Source organism: Pongo abelii, chromosome 2, assembly GCF_028885655.2.
Source record: "Pongo abelii isolate AG06213 chromosome 2, NHGRI_mPonAbe1-v2.0_pri, whole genome shotgun sequence".
Lineage (NCBI taxonomy): Eukaryota > Metazoa > Chordata > Mammalia > Primates > Hominidae > Pongo > Pongo abelii.
This window is the reverse complement of record NC_085928.1, coordinates 206,958,076-206,976,074: the sequence shown is the minus strand read 5'-3', so window position 1 is coordinate 206,976,074 and position 17,999 is coordinate 206,958,076. Positions and strand designations below refer to the sequence as shown.

The 17,999-nt window shown below is 44.1% G+C and overlaps 1 protein-coding gene across 2 annotated transcripts in view; it reads left to right on the top strand.

Annotated features, from left to right (window-relative positions):
* Positions 1 to 4,324: 4,324 nt before the first annotated feature.
* Positions 4,325 to 17,999, top strand: part of RNF168 (ring finger protein 168) — a 53,058-nt gene continuing 39,383 nt past the window's right edge. Inside the window, exon 1 of one of the 2 annotated variants that reach the window (XM_024241197.3) lies at positions 4,325 to 5,345. In XM_024241197.3, coding sequence (XP_024096965.3) covers positions 5,045 to 5,345 — 301 coding nt within the window. In that variant the 5' untranslated portion in view covers positions 4,325 to 5,044. The remainder of the gene's footprint in view (positions 5,346 to 17,999) is intronic. The other variant, XM_063722628.1, reaches the window with a different exon arrangement.

Here is a 17,999-nt window from a genome sequence, read left to right as displayed (position 1 = left end):
GTCATGGGACAACAACTCAACTCATCAAATTCAGGAGAAAGAGCTGTAACAATAGTGAGACCTCATCTCTATTTTCATAAATTAAAACAAAAACACCTAAAATATACATCATGAGATCCTATAAATTGTATCTTAATGTGTATTTGTTCTCTAATGAAGTACCATAGTTATTTATACCAGAAAGGAGATTCTTACATCTTGACCATTTATTTATAATATTTATCGAATACCAAATGCCATGTACTAGGTGCTGTGGATAACAGAAACATTAAAAATGTGGATCCTGCCCTCGAGGTAAAGATTAAGTGCCGATGCTTTATTTGGGAGGTACAAATTCAGGACAGCCAGAGTGAAGAAAGCTGGAAGGAAGTTAGGTAGAGAAGGATGTGAAGTAATACATGGTGATGTGTTACCTTGCTGTCCCCTCCTTGAAAATGAGCCACAAGAGACGCAGCAGCTTTTTCAGCAGGCACACTCACTCAGTCTTACCTGTCTCCAGACACACTGGAGAAACCATCCTTGGAAGGAAGAAGAAAAGGGAATTTAAGTATTGTGCTTACTCAGTTCACTGGTTTCAATTGGCAAAAGTTACTCCATGGGGAGTGACCCCCCCCATACTCCCAGCATGCATTACCCAGGCTCTAGCAGCCTCTGAGAAGTCAGCTCCTGCATTGTTCAGAAGTGGCAGGAGAAGCCAGAGATTCTGGAAATGCGACTGGTGAGCCCCCAAAAGAGCAGGTGATTATGGGTACAGAAAGCAAACAAGGTGAAGGAAATCTGAGGAAGTACATGAAATATATCCATTACACAAGACATAAGCACCTGAAGATAGAAATCAAAATACAGGAGTTCAACAGTAAAACTGCAATAAAAATCAGTATCATTGGGCAATATATGACTGGGTGAGTTTAGAAAAGGGGCATTACTGGTGGTGGGGAGTGCATTAAATTGCACATAAAAGTGCACTCTGGAAGAAGTGAATTAATTTTTTTTTTTTTGAGATGGAGTCTTGCTCTGTCAACCCAGGCTGGAGTGCAGTGGTGCAATCTGGGCTCACTGCAACCTCTGCCTCCCAGGTTCAAGCAATTCTCCTGCCTCAGCCTCCCGACTAGCTGGGATTACAGGCATCTGCCACCACACCCAGCTAATTTTTGTATTTTTAGTAGAGACTGAGTTTCAACATGTTGGTCAGGCTGGTCTCGAACTCCTGACCTTGTGATTCACCCTCCTTGGCCTCCCAAAGTGCTGGGATTATAGGCATGAGCCACCGTGCCTGGTTGAACTGCATTAAATTGATGTTTGAAGTAGGCACAGCCACAAAGCAACCCATTTAGGATGAACCGAGAAAGCAATGTCATGAAAGCAAAACGTTTGGATGACAGAGAATAAATCATAGTTGCATGTTTAAAAGAATAATGGGAGATTTCACGGGAAAAGCAGGTTGTGGACATATTAGGAAGCCTGAAGGCTGGGTGCAGTGGCTCACGCCTGTAATCCCAGCACTTTGGAAGGCCAAGGTGGGTGGATCACCTGAGGTCAGGAGTTCGAGACCAGCATGGCCAACATGGTGAAACCCCATCTCTACTAAGAATACGAAGATTGGTATTACAATGCACGTGGTATTACAAGGCACTCGCCTGTAATTGCAGCTACTCCGGAGGCTGAGGCATGAGAATTGCTTGAACCCAGGAGGTGGAGGTTGCAGTGAGCTGAGATCACACCACTGCACTCCAACCTGGGCGACAGAATGAGGAGCCATCTCAAAAAAACAAACGAACGAACAAAAAACAAGCCTGAAATTCCAAGCTAAGGGACTAATACCGTAGACAACCAGATGACAGTCCCAGGTTTCTTTTTTTTTTTTTTTTTTGAGACAGGGTCTTGCTCTGTCATCCAGGCTGGGGTGCGGTGGTGCAATCACCGCTCACTGCAGCCTTGACCTCCTGGGCTCAAGTGATCCTCCCACCTCAGCCACCAGAGTAGATGAGAGTACAAGTGTGAGCCAGCACACCCAGTTAATTTTTTTATTTTTTGTAGAGACAGGGTCTGACTATGTTTCCTGGGCTGGACCTGAACTACTGGGCTCCAGTGATCTTCCCGCCTTGGCCTTCCAAAGTGCTGGGATTACAGGTGTGAGCTATCACAGACAATAACAGGCTTCTGAATCCACATTGAAATAAAAGTTCCCAAAGATTTCTACCAAGGACCCATGTCTCCCTGTTCTCAACCTGGAAACCACTCCCCTACCCAGCCTGAACGCTCTCAGCAGCCTCAAAACAACTTAAAGGCTGCTTTCACGCACAGTGATTTTCTTTTCTCTTCCTTCACACGGGTTGAATATTCCCTCAAAAAATGCAGGTCTGGAGCTGGCCATGGAGTTGTAAGCTCTAGACCCAGCTACTCCAGAGGTTGAGGCGAAAGAATCCCTGGAACCCTGGAGTTGTAGTCCAGCCTGGATAAAACAGTGAGACCCCAATTCTTTTATTTATTTATTTATTTGTATTTTTTGAGGTGGAATTTTGCTGTGTCCTCCAGGCTGGAGTGCAGTGGCACAATCTCCGCTCACTGCAGCCTCTGCCTCCCAGGTTTAGCGATTCTCCTGTCTCAGCCTCCTGAGTAGCTGGAATTGCAGGCGCTTGCCACAATGCCCAGCTAATTTTTGTATTTTTAGTAAGGACGGGGGTTTCGCCATGTTGGCCAGGCTGGTCTTGAACTCCTGGTCTCAAGTGATCCACCTGCCTCAGCCTCCCAAAGTGCTAAGAGTACAGGCGTGAGCCACCGTGCCTGGCTTTTTTTTTTAAACGAGTCTCACATTTTTTTTGTTTTGTTTTGAGACGCTGTGTCCCCCAGGCTGGAGTGCAGCCGGCGATCTTGGCTCACTGCAACCTCCGCCTCCTGGGTTCAAACGATGTGAAACCCCAATTCTAAAACAAAAGAGAAAAAATCTCAGGGCCCAGCACCCCAACTCTAAAACAAAACATAAAAACCTCAGGCCGACCGGGTGCGGTGGCTCACGCCTGTAATCCCAGCACTTTGGGAGGCCGAGGCGGGGGCGGATCACGAGGTCAGGAGATCGAGACCATCCTGGCTAACACGGTGAAACCCCGTTTCTACTAAAAATACAAAAAATTAGGCGTGGTGGCGGGCGCCTGTGGTCCCAGCTACTCAGAAGGCTGAGGCAGGAGAACGGCGTGAACCCGGGAGGCGGAGCTTGCAGTAAGCTAAGATCGCGCCACTGCACTCCAGCCTGGGCGACAGATGGAGGCTTCGTCTCAAAAAAAACAAAATAAATAAATAAACCTCAGGCCAGGCTCCTAAGTACTAGGGATCACATTCCTTATGTATTTCCCATCATTTTCATAGCCAAATTCTGCTTTTTTCTTAGGACTCATTCTGTAGGATCAGTTGTCAATTCAAAAGGTTAATGCCAAGGCATAAAAACTTACTTCAACATGCATAAAATGTGAAATTATATTCTTGTTAATCTCCTTTGTAGAATTTTGATTGTTGAAACTGAATAAACAATATATTATCTAAATGATGCCCATTAATAACATCTAAACTCTAGGACTGAGACAGCCTTAACGTTTGTTGCCCAAGCCAAAGGGCCTCAGGCCCTTTTAGAAGGGAAGGAAATTCTAAAACAACCTACTCTGGGCTGCAGACTTTAAGTGGCTGGGCCATACAGAAGGAAGTGTAAATGTGTGTTAAATTGTCCCAGGTGTGTGGATTCTCTGACCACAATATTTCTTGGAGATGCTTTTTTAAGAATTTTGGAAAGGGACCTAAGGGGCTTCGTTACAATTCAACAGAAAGGAAAAGGTACTCAGAAGGGTACTGAGGGAAGTATTACAAAAATTAGTTTGGCTTTTTTTTTTTTTTTTTTTTAAAGACAGAGTCTCGCTCTTGTCGCCCAGGCTGGAGTGCAGTGGCACGATCTCGGCTCAGTGCAACCTCCGCCTCCCGGGTTCAAGCGATTCTCCTGCCTCAGCCTTCTGAGTAACCTGGACTACAGGCGCGCACCACCAGGCCCGGCTAATTTTGTATTTTTAGTAGAGACGGGGTTTGGCCATGTTGGCCAGGCTGGTCTTGAACTCCTGACCTCAGGAGATCCGCCCGCCTCGGCCTCCCAAAGTGCTGAGATTACAGGCGTGAGCCACCATGCCCGGACTTGTTTGGCTGTTGAATTTGTTTTGAGGTTTCCCTTTTTCTACCCAGAAACCAAGAAACCACGGGTGTCTGAGGCCTCGCAGAAATCTCAGGGAAAGGTCAGGCTCCACCCAGGCTGCACTAGGAGGAGCTGCGACGCCAGGGCGGGACCGTCTCGGGCTGGGAGGGCGGGCGGGCGGTGCGCAGACCCCGGAAGTCCCGCCCCGGGAACGCCCGCCCCTGGGCAGTTTTCTGGGTGGGAAGTGCGATTTTGGCGGGCGGTTGTGACGTTACTAGCGCTTGTGCGGTGGCTGCTGCGCTGCCGCAACGAATAGGGTTTCTGGCTGCGTAAGAGGGACAGGGGCGCGGAGCTCTGGGAAACTGCGCCAGGCGCCCGAAAGCTGAACACGGGAGTCGCGCGTCTCCCCCGCAGCAGCGGTAAAGCGGAAGTTATGCTGCAGCCGGAGCTCGGGGTTCCTCCCGGAGCCGCGTCCCGGGGCCCGGCTGCCCCGAGCTGAGCGGAGCATCCTTTCCGGGTGAGGGGAGGAGGGGACTTGGCGCGTTCCCCTCGCTGCACCGGGAGCCGCAGTCGCGGTGTTCATGCCGCGGAGCAGCCAGGCTCCTCCGACGAAAACCTGCATTTATTTGCTTGCGGGACGTTTGCCTTAAAAATGGACAAAGACGCCGCCCTCCGGGGTATTCCTGTTTGCCTGACCCTGAGAGCTCCTTTTTGCTGCAAGACGTGTTGGATGCTCCTGTTCTCCGAATTCTGATACGCTTCTGGGCATAATATTGAAACACAAAACTGTGCTTTTGCTCTCTCTGTGGTTGGCTGAAAATAGGATTATTTTTCGTGCAGGTGTCGTTGTTTAGTCGGCTTTATTAACATATTAAAATGGCTCTACCCAAAGACGCGATCCCCTCGCTGTCCGAGTGCCAGTGCGGGATCTGCATGGAAATCCTCGTCGAGCCCGTCACCTTCCCGTGTAACCACACGCTGTGTAAACCGTGCTTCCAGTCGACCGTCGAAAAGGCGAGTTTATGCTGTCCCTTCTGTCGCCGCCGGGTATCTTCGTGGACTCGGTACCATACCCGAAGAAATTCTCTTGTCAACGTGGAACTGTGGAAGATAATTCAAAAACACTATCCCAGGGAGTGCAAGCTTAGAGCGCCTGGGCAAGAATCAGAGGAAGTGGGTGAGTAAACCATGGCGTGTTTGTTGGCCAAAAGCCGCAAATCTTTGAAAAGGTGAATCATCATTTTTCCATTTAAAAAGTAAAAACAAACCAAAAAACCCGACTAGTATTCGTCTAAATAGTTCTCAGAGGTTTGGGGGTTTATGGGTCCCCAAATGTCGATGGATTATAAATTCAAGGGCAAGATTTTGTCCATTGTCAAAATGCCCGCGCTGTGTTCTATCGGTGTTTGTTGTGTTAAAAATTAAAGAATTGCCGGTCTAGAGCCTTTTTTTTTTTTTTTTTTTTTTTTTTGACAGGGTCTCGCTCCGTCCTCCAGGCTGGAGTGCAGTGGCGCGATCTCGGCTCCCTGCAACCTCCGCCTCCCGGTTTCAAGCGATTCTCCTGTCTCAGCCTCCCGAGTAGCTGGGATTACAGGCGTGCACCATCACGCCCGGGGAATTTTTGTATTTTTTAGTAGAGACGGGGTTTCACCTTGTTGGCCAGGCTGGTCTCAAACTCCTGACCTCAAGGGATCCGCCCGCCTCGGCCTGCCAGAATGCTGGAATTACAGGCTTGAGCCACCGAGCCCGGCCTCTGATTTACTTATCTATACATCTTCATTCATTTAATTCTTTATTCTCCTAATCATGCGACGAGGCTAAAATCGCCTTTTTATCGCTAAACCCTACACCCGGTAGACTCAGGAGCCCCAAACTGAACCCTTGACTCTTTCCTCCACTAATGTGATCAATAAGCCGGGCGGTGGTTCCTGTCTGGGCTTAGGATATGATGTCTCTGTTCTCTCGTGTACAGGTCTTTTTTTTTTTTCTAATTCTTTTTGGTCACAGTTATATGTGTACCTGCCTTTTAAACATTTATTTTTTTGTGGTAAAAAAAAAAAATTGCCATTTTAAACATTTTTAAACAATAGTTAAAAAAAAAGCTTTATTGAAATGCTCACAGACCATACAATTCACCTACTAAAAGTGTGCGATTTGGCCGGGTGCAATGGCTCACAGCTGTAATCCCAGCGCTTTGGGAGGTGGAGGTGGGAGGATCTCTTGAATCCAGGAGTTGAGGCCAGTCTGGGTAACATAAATTCAATAAAATGTTTAAAAGTGTGCAATTTAATGGTTTTTGGTATATTGCGTTATTTTAAAAATATTGTCCAAAATGTATATAACAAACTGACATTTTAACCATTTTTAAGTACAATTCAATAGCATTAATTACATTCACAATGTAACCATCACCACTGTTTCCAAAACTTTTTCATCGCCCCAGATAAACTCTAACCGTGAGGCACTGACTCCCCATTTCACCTTTCCCCCTAGCCTCGGCACCTTCCATTCCACTTTCTGTCTCTATGAATCTGGCCATTTTAGGTATTTCATATAAGTGACTTATGCAATATAGGATCTTGTGTGTCTAGCTTATTTCACTTAGCGTGTTTCTGAGGTTCATGTACAGTGTGGCATGGATCAGTACTTCATTTTTCGGGCTGAATAATAATTAGTTTTACGGATATACTTGTTACATTTTGTTTATCCATTGGATGGACATCGGTTTTTTTCACCTTTTCGTTATTTGAATACTGGCGATACGAACATTTATGTACCAGTATTTGTTTGAATACCTGTTTTCAGTTCTTTTGTCTGTATATCTAAGAGTAGAACTGCTGGATCGTATGGTAATTCTATGTTTAACTTTTTGAGGAACTGCCGCATTTGTTTTCTACAGTGGCTGTACCATTTTACATTTCCATTAGCAGAGTACGAAGTTTCCCATTTTTTCACTTCCTCACCAACACTTGTTATTTTCCGTGCCATGCTAGTACATGTGAACTGGTATCTTAACTCTGTGTTTCAAAAAATTGCGGGGCCGGGCGCGGTGGCTCACGCCTGTCATCCCAGCACTTGGGGAGGCCGAGGCGGGCGGATCACGAGGTCAGGAGATGGAGATCATCCTGGCTAACACGGTGAAACCCCGTCTCTACTAAAAATACAAAAAATTAGCCGGGCATGGTGGCGGGCGCCTGTAGTCCCAGCTACTCGGGAGGCTGAGGCAGGAGAATGGCGTGAACCCGGGAGGCGGAGCTTGCGGTGAGCTGAGATCACGCCACTGCACTCCAGCCTGGGCGACAGAGCGAGACTCCGTCTCAAAAAAAAAAAAAAAAAAGGCATAACCTGAATCTAATTGTGAGAAAACAAAAACCCAAATTGAAATTCTACAAAACATAATTGTTAGTACCTCAAAAATGTCAGTGTCATGAAGGCAAAGCCTTAGGAATCATTCTAGTTTAAAGGGAGATTAAAAGAGAATGACAGCTAAATGCAGTGCATGACCCTGGATTAGAATATGGATTAGGACAAAGGTTGTTATTAAAGACATGGGGATAGCTGGTGAAATTTTTATCATTGATATGATGGGTAATATATCAATGGTAATTTTCTTGAACTTGATCATTGTGTATCAAGATCAAGAGAGAAGGACAGCATCTCTTATGAGGTGGACACTTAAGGATTTGGTGAAGGGTTGTGATCATGCAACTTTCAAATGGTTCAGAAAATACACACACACACACGAAAGACAGTGTGGCAGTTTAAAAACTTCATGAATCTAAATGCAGGTTAAATGGGGGTTTATCATACTATTTTTGCAATTTCTGTAGATTTGAAAATTTTCAAAATAAATATTGAGGCAGAAAGTGCAGATTTATTTTATGTTATTTTATTTTCGAGATAGGGTCTCACTCAGTTGCCCAGGCTGGAATGCCAAGGAGCAATCTTGGGCTCACTGTACCCTCCACCTCCCGGGCTCAAGCAATCCTCCCCACCTCAACCTCCTGAGTAGCTGGGACCACAGGCACACACCACCACGCCAGGCTAATTTTTTTATTTTTTGTAGAGATAGGGTCTCACTATGTTACCCAGGCTGGTCTTGAACTTCTGAGCTCAAGTGATACTCCTGCCTCATTCTCGCAAAGTGCTGGGATCACAGGTGTGATCCCAGCACTTTGCCCCGATTGCCGTTTATAGCCACACTACTTGGTGATGATCCAGCCACACTGATGGACGTACTGCTTCACAAATCGTATGCTTATTTTCCAGAGCAATTTTGGGCTTTTTATTTTTTAACTGTCTCTTTATGTTTCGCACCCTGTGCCCAGCCCAGGAATGTAAATTTAGTTCGGAGAAGGAAACTGCCATTTACATGGTGCTACAAGCAGTCTAGTTCAGTGACGGGAGGACAGTTTTATGAACAGCTCAACTGTTCAACTTAAGGTTTATTATTTATTTTTATTTTTCATCCAGTATTATACATTCAGGTCTTTAACTAACTTGGATTTTTCCTTCAAAATAAAATAAAAAGCATGGGGACATATTTCCTTTTTTTTTTTTTTAATTCCTTTAAGTGTCTTTTATTTCATGATATGATCTGACTTAATCTTTTCTGTTTGCAAAATGACTATTCAGTGTGTTCATTCAGCAGAGACCAAGTTTGTATAACAGGTACGTGTCTATGTGTCTGACATTGTGCCAAGCATATTTTATAAAAGATATGACACGAGCCTGGGCAAAAAAACACAAGCCTGAGACCTCGTCTCTACAGAGACTTAAAAAAAATAAGCTGGGGGTGGTGGTTCACACCCATAGTCCCAGCTACTGGGGAGGCTGAGGTGGGAGGATCACTTGAGCCCAGGAGATTGACACTGCTGTGAGCTGTGGTTGTGCTACTGCACTGCAGCTTAGGCAACACAGACCATCTCAAAAAAAAAAAAAAAAAAGAGAAATATACACACACATAACATCAACATATGACTATTAGCTAGATCCCTGATTTCAAGGAACTCAGTGTAATGGCAAAAACATACAAGTAACCATATGAATAAATAGTATGATAAATAAGCAAGATAAGTTCAATGATAGAACACGTTAGGAGTGCACGGTAGAAAAGCACCTAATCCAGTCTGAGGGAGAGATGAGGAGGGGCTTCCAGAAGAGACAGTGCCGAAGCCGAGTCCTGAACACTGGACAGGGGAAGGAATTCCAAAGTGGAGACATCATGAGCAGGGCGTGGAGGTAGTGAGAGGATGCGGTCCATTGGAAGATCTGCAAGTTGCACGTGTAGAGGGTTTCTAGATAGGGCACTGGAGAGACAAGGAAAAACCATTCTGGGAGTTTGGGATTTTGGTGTGTGTGGGAAGCTCAACAAGTCAGGAAGCCAAACAAGTATTTAAACCCTTCATTCATTCGTGTAACAAACGCTTTCAAGATGCCTGCTATATTCCAGGCATTACATTAGTTCTAGGGATGATACAGTGGTACTGAGAAAGATGTACCTGTCTCTGCCCTCATGGAGCATACTATCTGCACTTTTTAAAAAAATTTTTATTATTATACTTTAAGTTTTAGGGTACATGTGCACAATGTGCAGGTTAGTTACATATGTATACATGTGCCATGCTGGTATGCTGCACCCATTAACTCATCATTTAGCATTAGGTATATCTCCTAATGCTATCCCTCCCCCCTCCCCCCACCCCACAACAGTCCCCAGAGTGTGATGTTCCCCTTCCTGTGTCCATGTGTTCTCATTGTTTAATTCCCATCTATGAGTGAGAACATGCGGTGTTTGGTTTTTTGTCCTTGTGATAGTTTACTGAGAATGATGATTTCCAATTTCATCCATGTCCCTACAAAGGACATGAACTCATCATTTTTTATGGCTGCACAGTATTCCATGGTGTATATGTGCCACATTTTCTTAATCCAGTCTATCATTGTTGGACATTTGGGTTGGTTCCAAGTCTTTGCTATTGTGAACAGTGCCGCAATAAACATACGTGTGCATGTGTCTTTATAGCAGCATGATTTATAGTCCTTTGGGTATATACCCAGTAATGGGATGGCTGGGTCAAATGATATTTCTAGTTCTAGATCCCTGAGGAGTCGCCACACTGACTTCCACAATGGTTGAACTAGTTTACAGTCCCACCAACAGTGTAAAAGTGTTCCTATTTCTCCACATCCTCTCCAGCACCTGTTTCCTGACTTTTTAATGATTGCCATTCTAACTGGTGTGAGATGGTATCTCATTGTGGTTTTGATTTGCATTTCTCTGATGGCCAGTGATGATGAGCATTTTTTCATGTGTCTTTTGGCTGCATAAATGTCGTCTTTTGAGAGGTGTCTGTTCATATCCTTTGCCCACTTTTTGATGGGGTTGTTTGTTTTTTTCTTGTAAATTTGTTGGAGTTCATTGTAGATTCTGGATATTAGCCCTTTGTCAGATGAGTAGGTTGTGAAAATTTTCTCCCATTTTGTAGGTTGCCTGTTCACTCTGATGGTAGTTTCTTTTGCTGTGCAGAAGCTCTTTAGTTTAATTAGATCCCATTTGTCAATTTTGGCTTTTGTTGCCCTTGCTTTTGGTATTTTAGACATGAAGTCCTTGCCCATGCCTATGTCCTGAATGGTAATGCCTAGGTTTTCTTCTAGGGTTTTTATGGTTTTAGGTCTAACATTTAAGTCTTTAATCCATCTTGAATTAATTTTTGTATAAGGTGTAAGGAAGGGATCCAGTTTCAGCTTTCTACCTATGGCTAGCCAGTTTTCCCAGCATCATTTATTAAATAGGGAATCCTTTCCCCATTGCTTGTTTTTCTCAGGTTTATCAAAGATCAGATAGTTGTAGATATGCGGCGTTATTTCTGAGGGCTCTGTTCTGTTCTATTGATCTGTATCTCTGTTTTGGTACCAGTACCATGCTGTTTTGGTTACTGTAGCCTTGTAGTATAGTTTGAAGTCAGGTAGCGTGATGCCTCCAGCTTTGTTCTTTTGGCTTAGGGTTGACTTGGTGATGCGGGTTCTTTTTTGGTTCCATATGAACTTTAAAGTAGTTTTTTCCAATTCTGTGAAGAAAGTCATTGGTAGCTTGATGGGGATGGCATTGAATCTATAAATTACCTTGGGCAGTATGGCCATTTTCACGATATTGATTCTTCCTACCCATGAGCATGGACTGTTCTTCCATTTGTTTATATCCTCTTTTATTTCATTGAGCAGTGGTTTGTAGTTCTCCTTGAAGAGGTCCTTCACGTCCCTTGTAAGTTGGATTCCTAAGTATTTTATTCTCTTTGAAGCAATTGTGAATGGGAGTTCACTCATGATTTGGCTCTCTGTTTGTCTGTTATTGGTGTATAAGAATGCTTGTGATTTTTGTACATTGATTTTGTATTCTGAGACTTTGCTGAAGTTGCTTATCAGCTTGAGGAGATTTTGGGCTGAGACAATGGGGTTTTCTAGATATACAATCATGTCATCTTCAAACAGGGATAATTTGACTTCCTCTTTTCCTAATTGAATACCCTTTATTTCCTTCTCCTTCCTAATTGCCCTGGCCAGAACTTCCAACACTATGTTGAATAGGAGTGGTGAGAGAGGGCATCCCTGTCTTGTGCCAGTTTTCAAAGGGAATGCTTCCAGTTTTTGCCCATTCAGTATGATATTGGCTGTGGGTTTGTCATAGATAGCTCTTATTATTTTGAGATACATCCCATCAATACCTAATTTATTGAGAGTTTTTAGCATGAAGGGTTGTTGAATTTTGTCAAAGGCCTTTTCTGCATCTATTGAGATAATCATGTGGTTTTTGTCTTTGGTTCAGTTTATATGCTGGATTACATTTATTGATTTGCGTATATTGAACCAGCCTTGCATCCCAGGTATGAAGCCCACTTGATCATGGTGGATAAGCTTTTTGATGTGCTGCTGGATTCGGTTTGCCAGTATTTTATTGAGGATTTTTGCATCAATGTTCATCAAGGATCTTGGTCTAAAATTCTCTTTTTTGGTTGTGTCTCTGCCAGGCTTTGGTATCAGGATGATGCTGGCCTCATAAAATGAGTTAGGGAGGATTCCCTCTTTTTCTATTGATTGGAATAGTTTCAGAAGGAATGGTACCAGCTCTTCTTTGTACCTCTGGTAGAATTCGGCTGTGAATCCATCTGGTCCTGGACTTTTTTTGGTTGGTAAGCTATTGATTATTGACTCAATTTCAGAGCCTGTTATTGGTCTGTTCAGAGATTCAACTTCTTCCTGGTTTAGTCTTGGGAGGATGTATGTGTTGAGGAATTTATCCATTTCTTCTAGATTTTCTAGTTTATTTGCATAGAGGTGTTTATAATATTCTCTGATGGTAGTTTGTATTTCTGTGGGATCAGTGGTGATATCCCCTTTATCATTTTTTATTGTGTCTGTTTGATTCTTCTCTCTTTTCTTCTTTATTAGTCTTGCTAGCAGTCTATCAATTTTGTTGATCTTTTCAAAAAACCAGCTCCTGGATTCATAAACTTTTTGAAGGGTTTTTTGTGTCTCTATTTCCTTCTTTTCTGCTCTGATCTTAGTTATTTCTTGCCTTCTGCTAGCTTTTGAATGTGTTTGCTCTTGCTTTTCTAGTTCTTTTAATTATGATGTTAGGGTGTCAATTTTAGATCTTTCCTGCTTTCTCTTGCGGGCATTTAGTGCTATAAATTTCCCTCTATACACTGCTTTGAATGTGTCCCAGAGATTCTGGTATGTTGTGTCTTTGTTCTCGTTGGTTTCAAAGAACATCTTTATTTCTGCCTTCATTTCATTATGTACCCAGTAGTCATGCAGGAGCAGGTTGTTCAGTTTCCATGTAGTTGAGGGGTTTTGAGTGAGTTTCTTAATCCTGAGTTCTAGTTTGATTGCACTGTGGTCTGAGAGACAGTTTGTTATAATTTCTGTTCTTTTACATTTGCTGAGGAGTGCTTTACTTCCAACTATGTGGTCAATTTTGGAATAGGTGTGGTGTGGTGCTGAAAAAAATGTATATTCTGTTGATTTGGGGTGGAGAGTTCTGTAGATGTCTATTAGGTCCGCTTGGTGCAGAGCTGAGTTCAATTCCTGGGTATCCTTGTTGACTTTCTGTCTCGTTGATCTGTCTAATGTTGACAGTGGGGTATTAAAGTCTCCCATTATTATTGTGTGGGAGTCTTAAGTCTCTTTGTAGGTCACTCAGGACTTGCTTTATGAATCTGGGTGCTCCTGTATTGGGTGCATATATATTTAGGATAGTTAGCTCTTCTTGTTGAATTGTTCCCTTTACCATTATGTAATGGCCTTCTTTGTCTCTTTTGATCTTTGTTGGTTTAAAGTCTGTTTTATCAGAGACTAGGATTGCAACCCCTACCTTTTTTTGTTTTCCATTTGCTTGGTAGATCTTCCTCCATCCTTTTATTTTGAGCCTATGTGTGTCTCTGCACGTGAGATGGGTTTCCTGAATATAGCACACTGATGAGTATTGACTCTTTATCCAATTTGCCAGTCTATGTCTTTTAATGGGAGCATTTAGTCCATTTACATTTAAAGTTAATATTGTTATGTGTGAATTTGATCCTGTCATTATGATGTTAGCTGGTTATTTTGCTTGTTAGTTGATGCAGTTTCCTCCTAGTCTCGATGGTCTTTACATTTTGGCATGATTTTGCAGCGGCTGGTACCGGTTGTGCCTTTCCATGTTTAGTGCTTCCTTCAGGAGCTCTTTTAGGGCAGGCCTGGTGGTGACAAAATCTCTCAGCATTTGCTTGTCTGTAAAGTATTTTATTTCTCCTTCACTTATGAAGCTTAGTTTGGCTGGATATGAAATTCTGGGTTGAAAATTCTTTTCTTTAAGAATGTTGAATATTGGCCCCCACTCTCTTCTGGCTTGTAGAGTTTCTGCTGAGAGATCCGCTGTTAGTCTGATGGGCTTCCCTTTGTGGGTAACCCGACCTTTCTCTCTGGCTGCCCTTAACATTTTTTCCTCCATTTCAACTTTGGTGAATCTGACAATTATGTGTCTTGGAGTTGCTCTTCTCGAGGAGTATCTTTGTGGTGGTCTCTGTATTTCCTGAATCTGAATGTTGGCATACCTTGCTAGATTGAGGAAGTTCTCCTGGATAACACTCCTGCAGAGTGTTTTCCAACTTAGTTCCATTCTCCCCGTCACTTTCAGATACACCAATCAGACACAGATTTGGTCTTTTCACATAGTCCCATATTTCTTGGAGGCTTTGTTCGTTTCTTTTTATTCTTTTTTCTCTAAACTTCCTTCTCGCTTCATTTCATTCATTTCATCTTCCATCACTGATACCCTTTCTTCCAGTTGGTCGCATCGGCTCCTGAGGCTTCTGCATTCTTCACGTAGTTCTCGAGCCTTGGCTTTCAGCTCCATCAGCTCCTTTAAGCACGTCTCTGTATTGGTTATTCTAGTTATACATTCGTGTAAAGTTTTTTCAAAGTTTTCAACTGCTTTGCCTTTGGTTTGAATTTCCTCCTGTAGCTCGGAGTAGTTTGATTGTCTGAAGCCTTCTTCTCGCAACTCGTCAAAGTCATTCTCCGTCCAGCTTTGTTCCGTTGCTGGTGAGGAACTGCGTTCCTTTGGAGGAGGAGAGGCGCTCTGCTTTTTAGAGTTTCCAGTTTTTCTGCTCTGTTTTTTCCCGATCTTTGTGGTTTTATCTACTTTTGGTCTTTGATGATGGTGTTGTACAGGTGGGTTTTTGGTGTGGATGTCCTTTCTGTTTGTCAGTTTTCCTTCTAACAGACAGGACCCTCAGCTGCAGGTCTGTTGGAGTTTGCTAGAGGTCCACTCCAGACCCTGTTTGCCTGGGTATCAGCAGCGGTGTCTGCAGAACTGCGGATTTTCGTGATCTGCGAATGCTGCTGTCTGATCGTTCCTCTGGAAGTTTTGTCTCAGAGGAGTACCCGGCCGTGTGAGGTGTCAGTCTGCCCCTACTGGGGGGTGCCTCCCAGTTAGGCTGCTCAGGAGTCAGGGGTCAGGGGTCAGGGACCCACTTGAGACAGTCTGCCCGTTCTCAGATCTCCAGCTGTGTGCTGGGAGAACCACTGCTCTCCTCAAAGCTGTCAGACAGGGACATTTAAGTCTGCAGAGGTTACTGCTGTCTTTTTGTTTGTCTGTGCCCTGCCCCCAGAGGTGGAGCCTACAGAGGCAGGCAGGCCTCCTTGAGCTATGGTGGGCTCCACCCATTTCTAGCTTCCCGGCTGCTTTGTTTACTAAGCGAGCCTGGGCAGTGGTGGGCGCGCCTCCCCCAGGGGCGCCCTTGCAGTTTGATCTCGCTGCCGCCTTGCAGTTTGATCTCAGACTGCTGTGCTAGCAATCAGCGAGACTCCGTGGGCGTAGGACCCTCCCAGCCAGATGCGGGATATAATCTCCTGGTGCGCTGTTTTTTAAGCCAGTCGGAAAAGCGCAGTATTCGGGTGGGAGTGGCCCGATTTTCCAGGTGCCATCTGTCACCCCTTTCCTTGACCAGGAAAGGGAACTCCCTGACCCCTTGCGCTTCCCGAGTGAGGCAATGCCTCGCCCTGCTTCGGCTGGCGCACGGTGCGCTGCACCCACTGTCCTGCGCCCACTGTCTGGCACTCCTTAGTGAGATGAACCCGGTACCTCAGATGGAAATGCAGAAATCACCTGTCTTCTGCGTCACTTACGCTGGGAGCTGTAGACCGGAGCTGTTCCTATTCGGCCATCTTGGCTCCTCCCCCGCCGACATATTTCCTTAAATGAGTCCTGGCTGCCTAGGAAGACCACTTGCTGCGAAGAAGCAAAATATCGAGTATAGTAGGAGTGTTTAACTGAAGTGGGTTTCAACAGAAATTCTCGAGTTAACCAGAACTGAAGAGTGTCGAGAGTTGTTTCCAACAGATGGCAAAAATTGTGTAGTCACTTTAAATCTATAAAACTGAGATATTCAAATTCTCCATAAAATTAGAGTTGTTTAAGAAATAGCAAACAGGCCAGGTGCGGGGGCACACACCTGTAATCTCGGTACTTTGGGAGTTCAAGGCAGGCAAATCGCTTGAGCCTGAGAGTTTGAGACCAGCCTGGCCAATATGGCAAAACCGTCTACAAAAAATACAAAAATTAGCCGGGTGTGGTGGCAGGCGCCTGTAGTCTCAGCTACATGGGAGGCTCAGGCAGTAGCATCACTTGAGCCCGGGAGGTGGACACTAATGAGCTGAGATTGCGCCACTGCACTGCAGCCTGGGTGACAGTGAGACTTTGTCTCAAAAAAAATAAAAAATAAAGAAACAAATAGCAAATGGAAGGCTGGGTGCAGTGGCTTACACCTGTAATCATGGCACTTTGGAAGGCAAGTGGATCACCTGAGGTCAGAAGTTCGAGACCAGCCTGGCCAACATGGTAAAACCCTGTCTCTACTAAAATTACAAAAAATTAGCTGGGCGTAGTGGGACATGCCTGTAATCCCAGCTACGCAGAAGGCTGAGGCAGGAGAATCGCTTGAACCTGGGAGGTGGAGGTTGCAGTTACCTGAGATTGCGCCATTGCACTCCAGCCTGGGCAACAAGAGCGAAACTCCGTCAAGAAAGAAAAAGAAACAGCAAATGGACTGGGTGCAGTGGCTCACACCTGTTATCCCAGCGCTTCAGGAGGCTAGGGCAGGAGAATCGCTTCAGCCCAGGAGTTGGAGGCTACAGTGAGCTGTGATCACGCCACTGAACTCCAGCCTGGGCAAGAATGAGATCTTGTTTCCAAAAAAAAGAAAAAGGCAAATGAAGACAATTTTAACTTGTGTCTGCAGTTGAATAACTTACCGATCTTAATTTAGAGTCAGTTTATGTAGAAATAAGTAAACTAAAAATCTGTCATTCCATGGTTTAACAAAAGTTCAGTTCTCTGCTTACTGTAGTTGGGCATCTTCTGTAAATTGCATGTGCTTTTCCTTTGCCTGTTGTGGTTTTTAATCTGTGGAAGTTCTAGTTATATTCCTGACACTAATTCTCTGGTGATTTATGTATTTGCAAATAACTTCTAGTTTGTTTTTAACTTTCTGATGTCTTTCATCACATAGAAGTTTTAATTGTTTTGGAATTTATCTCATATGTTCTTCTTAGTCGTTTATAGTTTGTTTTTTCCATGTTTTAATCCACCTTGAATCTGAGTATTGTATGAGGTGTAGGCATCTTAGCTCCCCCTGCCCTCGATGGCCACTTATAGCCACACTACTTGGTAGTAAATACAGCCATATTGATATACATACTATTTCACTAATCATATGCTTATTTTCCAGAGCAATTTGGGGCTACTTATTTATTTATTTTTTATTTTTATTTTATTATTATTATTTTTTTTTTTGAGATGGAGTCTCTGTCACCCAGGCTGGAGTGCAATGGCACGATCTTGGCTCACTGCAACCTCCGCCTCTCGGGTTCAAGCGATTCTCCTGTCTGCCTCCTGAGTAGCTGGGATTACAGGTGTGCACCACCACGCCCGGCTAATTTTTGTATTTTTAGTAGACATAGGGTTATTTGCCTTGTTGGCCAGGCTGGTTTTGAACTCCTGACCTCGAGTGATCTGCCTGCCTCCACCTCCCAAAGTGCTGAGATTACAGGCGTAAGCCACGGCACCTGGCCTGGGCTTTTTTTTTTTAAACTATCTCTTTATCAGTAGCTGTGTCAGTACCACACATGCTTAGTTTAATTCTGCTTAATGATATGTTTTGCTTTCTGGTATAATACATCTGTCTTCATTATTGTTTTCCTAAATTAGCTACTTAAAAAAAATTTTTTTGAACAAAGATGGGGTCTTGCTATGTTGCGCAGGCTGGTCTTGATATCCTGAGCTCAAGTG